General features: G+C 41.2%; 1 protein-coding gene across 1 annotated transcript in view; it reads left to right on the top strand.

The window, feature by feature from the left end:
• ATAD2 (ATPase family, AAA domain containing 2) overlaps positions 1-5419 on the top strand; it is a 99935-nt gene that overhangs the window by 87252 nt on the left and 7264 nt on the right. The window contains exon 26 of the mRNA XM_011973016.1: positions 3888-4280. Coding sequence (XP_011828406.1) covers positions 3888-4280 — 393 coding nt within the window. The remainder of the gene's footprint in view (positions 1-3887; positions 4281-5419) is intronic.

The following is a 5419-nucleotide window of genomic DNA, read 5'->3' as shown; positions in this document are numbered from 1 at the left end:
TGGAATGTTAGTATATATTATGTTTCTCAATCTGGGTGCCGATTATGTGAGCTTCTTCTGTTTGTGGATATTCATTTGATGTTTATGTTCTGAGTACAATTGACCCTTGAATAATAACGAGTTTGAGGTGCACAAGTCTACATATGTGTGGATTTTTTTCAATAAATATCTTGGAAATTTTTTTGGACTTTGCAACAGTTTGAAAAAACTTGCAGATTGAATTGCATAGCCTAGAAATAGTGAAAAAATTAGGTATGTCACAGATGCATACAATATGTATAGACAGTAGTCTAATTTATCACTTACCACTATAAAATATACACAAGTCTATTTTAAAAAGTTAAGATTTATCAAAACTTAACACACACACACAGATCGTACATAGCACCATTTGTGGTCAAGAAAAATGTAAACAAATATAAAGATTCAGTATTAAATGACAACTAGGTCGGGGGCAGTGGCTCACACCTGTAATCCCAGCACTTTGGGAGGCCAAGGCAGGCAGATCACGAGGTCAGGAGATCAAGACCATCCTGGCTAACACAGTGAAACCCCATCTCTACTAAAAATCCAAAAAAATTGCCGGGCATGGTGGCGGGCGCCTGTAGTCCCAGCTACTTGGGAGGCTGAGACAGGAGAATGGCGTGAACCCGGGAGGTGGAGCTTGCAGTGAGCCGAGATCGCGCCACTGCACTCCTGCCTGAGCAACACAGCGAGACTCCGTCTCAAAAAAATAATAAATAAATAAATCACAACTGCATAAAATTAACTGTAGTACATAACTGTACTACCATAATTTCGGAGCCACCTCCTGTTGGTGTTGTGGTGAGCTCAAGTTTCGTGAATGTCTGCTTAAAACGATGTGTGATGCGGTGAGCAGTTGACCTCTCCAGTAAATTGCTTATTGCAGTAGAAAGTGATTTGCAGTTCTCAAGTATTTTTTATTTTTTATTGTGTTTAGCATAGTACAAAAAACCTTGAGTAACACCACAGGACACATAGGAGGTGCCACTAGTAATGCTGGAAGTGCTCCCAAGAAGCAGAGAAAGTCATAACCTTCTAAGATAAAGTTGAATTGCTTGATACGTGCCATAGATTGAGGTCTGCAGCTGTAGTATCCTGCCCTTTCAAGACAAATGAATCCAGTGTAAGGACCATTGAAAACAATAATAATAATAAAGAGCCAGGCGTGGTGGCTCACGCCTGTAAACCCAGCACTTTGGGAGGCTGAGGCGGGTGGATCACTTGAGGTCAAGAATTTGAGACAAGCCTGGTCAACATGGTGAAACCCCGTCTCTACTACAAATTAAAAAAATTAGCCAGGTGTGGTAGAGGGTGCCTGTAATCCCAGCCACTGGGGAGGCTGAGGCACAAGAATCACTTGAACCCAGGAGGTGGAGTTTGCAGTGAGCCAGATTGCATCACTGCACTGCAGCCTGGCTAACGAAGCGAGACCCTTGTCTCAAAAGAAAGAAAAGAATACTGGGCGCAGTGGCTCACACGTGTAATCCCAGCACTTTGGGAGGTCAAGGTGGGCAGATCGCCTGAGGTCAGGAGCTCAAGACCAGCCTGACCAACATGGTGAAACCCCGTCTCTACTAAAAATACAACAACTAGCTGGGCATGGTCGTGCGCACCTGTTGTAATCCCAGCTCCTCCTGGAATCTCAGCTCCTCGGAGGACTAAGGCAAGAGAATTGCTTGAACCCGGCGGGGCAGAGGTTGCAGTGAGCTGAGATCATGCCACTGCCTTCCAGCCTGGGCAATAGAGCAAGACTGTCTCAAAAAATAAAGAAAAGAAGGAAATTTGTGAAGCTGTTGTTGCAGCTACACTAGCAGATTCAAAAACTTTGTACTTTTTGTGAAATACCTTTTGTCTGGTATTGAAAATGCAGCTTTTATCCGGATGCAAGATTGCTATAAGAAAGGCATACTAATACATTTCTAGAAAAATGTATTCTAATACAATTCTAGATTCTAATACAATTCTAGAAAAAATGAAGTTATTATATGACAAAGTAGAAGGAATTTAATGCCAGCAAAAGATAGTTTGATAATTTTAGAAAGGTTTGGCTTTAAAAATATCAAGATAGGGCCAGGCGCGGTGGCTCACGCCTGTAATCCCAGCAGTTTGGGAGGCCAAGGTGGGCGGATCACGAGGTCAGGTGATCGAGACCATCCTGGCTAACACGGTGAAACCCCATCACTACTAAAAATACAAAAAATTAGCCAGGCATGGTGGTGGGCACCTATAGTACAGCTACTTGGGAGGCTGAGGCAGAAGAATGGCGTGAATCCCAGAGCTGGAGCTTGCAGTGAGCCGAGATTGCACCACAGCACTCCAGCCTGGGGGACAGAGTGAGACTCCAAAAAAAAAAAAAAAAAAAAAAAAAAAGAGAGAGAGAAATCAAGATAACAAGAGAAGCAGCTTCTGACAACCAAGAGGCAGCAGACAAGCTCCCAGACACCATTAAGAAAAATCACTGGACAGAGGCCAGGCACTGTGGCTTGTGTCTGCAATCCCAGCACTTTGGGAGGCCAAGGTGGTAGGATTGCTTGAGGCCAGGAGTTTAATACCAGCCTGGGCAACAGAGCAAGACCCCATCTCTATAAAACCAAACAAAACACTAGCCAGGCATGGTGGCACACATTTGTAGCCCTACCTTCTTGGGAGACTGAGGCAGGATGATTGCTTAAGCCCAGGAGTTCAAGGCTGCAGTGAGCTATTGATTATGCCACAGCACTCCAGCCTGGGTGACAGAGCAAGACCCTGTCTCAAAAAAAAAAAGAAAGAAGTAAAAGAAAAAAACCACTGGGGAGAAAGGTAATCTTTAATTGTCCTTTGTCATTTCTACTACCTAAAAGTTTTACCACTTCTTTCCAGGACTTCTGCTGTGTGGTTATATTGCATCTAGTCTAGACAGAATATTTAACCTCTCTGTACCTTAGTTTCTTCATCTGTAAACTGACGATGATAATGGTAGCAAACTTCATTGGGTTAAAGTGAAATTTTTGTTTTTGTTTTTGTTTTTGAGACGGAGTCTTGCTCTGTCGCCCAGGCTGGAGTGCAGTGACATGATCTCGACTCGCTGCAAGCTCTGCCTCCCGGGTTCACACCATTGTCCTGCGAGTAGCTGGGACTACAGGCATCCGCTACCATGCCCAGCAAATTTTTTTGTATTTTTAGTAGCGATGGGGTTTCACCGTGTTATCCAGGATGGTCTCGATCTCCTGACCTCGTGAGCCGCCCGCCTCAGCCTCCCAAAGTGCTGGGATTACAGGCGTGAGCCGCCACACCTGGCCGGGTTAAAGTGAAATTTTAATGAGTAAGCGTACATAAGGGACTTAGAATTCCTAGTATATGCTTGATGCAGTGGGATATGCCTGTAGTTGTAGCTACTCAGGTGGCTGAGGTAGGAGGATCACTTGAACCCAGGAGTTTGGGGTTGTAGTGCACCATGACTGTGCTTGTGTATAGCCATTGCACTCCAGTCTAGGCAATGTAGTAAGATAGTTTCTAGTATATGATAAATGCTCACTCAATAAGTGTAGCCTATTTCAAGTTTGGCCCTTCTTCCAGTCCATTTCTCATACTGCTGCCAAAGTAATGTTTGCAAAATATTCATCAGACAGATCATGTCAGTACCCTCCTTAAAATTATTCAAGATTAAAAGTATTCAAGATAAAATAATTTTTACCATTTTATGATCTGGGCCTTACCCACTTCCTCCACCTTCTCACAGTATGCTCTATTCTTGTTTCTGTATTTTAACCATACAAAACTACTGTGGTTTCTCACTATCCTTTCATATATCAGGGTTTTTCACTCTTCAAATTTTAGAAAATGGTTGAATGTTCTTTCATCATTTTTCTTTAAATTTCTTGAAGCTCAGTTGAAGAGGAAAATTCGCAAAAAGTCAAAATGGTACTTAGGCACCATAAAAAAGCGAAGGAAGATTTCACAGACAAAGGATGATAGCCAGAATGCCATGGATCACAAAATTGAGAGTGATACAGAGGAAACTCAAGACACAAGTGTAGATCATAATGAGACCGGAAACACAGGAGAGTCTTCAGTGGAAGAAAACGAAAAGCAGCAAAATGCCTCTGAAAGCAAACTGGAATTGAGAAATAATTCAAATACTTGTAATATCGAGAATGAGCTTGAAGACTCTAGGAAGACTACAGCATGTACAGAATTAAGGAGAGAGAAGACTGCTTGCAATGGAGATGCTTCTAGCTCTCAGATAATACATATTTCTGATGAAAATGAAGGAAAAGGTACGTCTTTTTCAATTAAAATAATTTACTAATTTTAAAAGATATTTCAAAGTTTCTAAACAACGAATTGCATCCTAGTTTATTGCTTTTTGCTTGCCTTTCAGAGCGCAGATGTTAGTTAATTAGAAAACAATAGCAGTATGTTTACTATTGAGCTAGTAAGGATAGTTACAAGCTGTGGCATCAAACAGACCTAGATTTGAGCCTCCAATTCACTACTTAGTAGCTTGTGACCTTTGGCAAGATACTTAACTTGTTAGTCTGTTTGCTCATCTGCAAAACTGGGGCAGATAGACAGTTGCTTGGTAATGAGATATTTTGAAGATTAAATGTAACAAACTAAAGCATATGATACCCTTTCATTTTTAAGCAAAATAAGAGTCTGCTATGATTCTTGCTGAGTGGCATGAACAACTCTTACCCACCCTGATCATTTTTCTGTCCCTTATTGTAGGTTAAGTTCAAGATTTTTTATATTTATTCCACGGACCCTGCTCCGCAAATTTTCTATTTAGAATTGTCCTCATTTGAATCTTCTGGAACCCTTGATAGTAGGTTTGTTTGGATTTTAGAAAAGCCAAACATTATTTAATCATACAAAGCAAAATTGTGGATAATGGGGCCAGAAATTTATTTTGGTCAAAAATAAGCATTGACTAAGTTAATGGACTTTTTTTTTTTTTTTTTTCAGTGGCTGACACTGAATGCAAGCCTTTTGCAAGGGCTTCTTTGACATGAGTTCTAAGTGTATTTGAGTAATTAGCAATAGTAGTCTAGGCTATACTTTCTAGTGTGAATATTTTAAATGTTAATCTTCTGGCTGTATAATATGTTTTGGTTTGAATCAGATTTGTTTTATTTTTCTTGTATCGTTTTCTTTTTAACAAGAATACTATTTAGCGGTACAGGTACTTGCTTAGATATCAAGAAATCTGGGTTCTTATCCTGGCTCTCAGAACAATTAGATGTATATCCTTAGAAAAGTCTTTTCACAGCCGGGCATGGTAGCTCAGACCTGTAATCCCAGCCCTTTGGGAGGCTGAGGTGGGTGGATCACGAGGTCAGGAGTTCGAGACCAGCCTGGCCAATGTGGTGAAACCCCGTCTCTACTAAAAATACAAAAATTAGCTGGGCGTGGT

Source organism: Mandrillus leucophaeus, unplaced genomic scaffold (genome assembly GCF_000951045.1).
Source record: "Mandrillus leucophaeus isolate KB7577 unplaced genomic scaffold, Mleu.le_1.0 Scaffold133, whole genome shotgun sequence".
NCBI classification, from domain to species: Eukaryota; Metazoa; Chordata; class Mammalia; order Primates; family Cercopithecidae; genus Mandrillus; species Mandrillus leucophaeus.
This window is presented reverse-complemented; position numbering and strand designations above follow the sequence as displayed.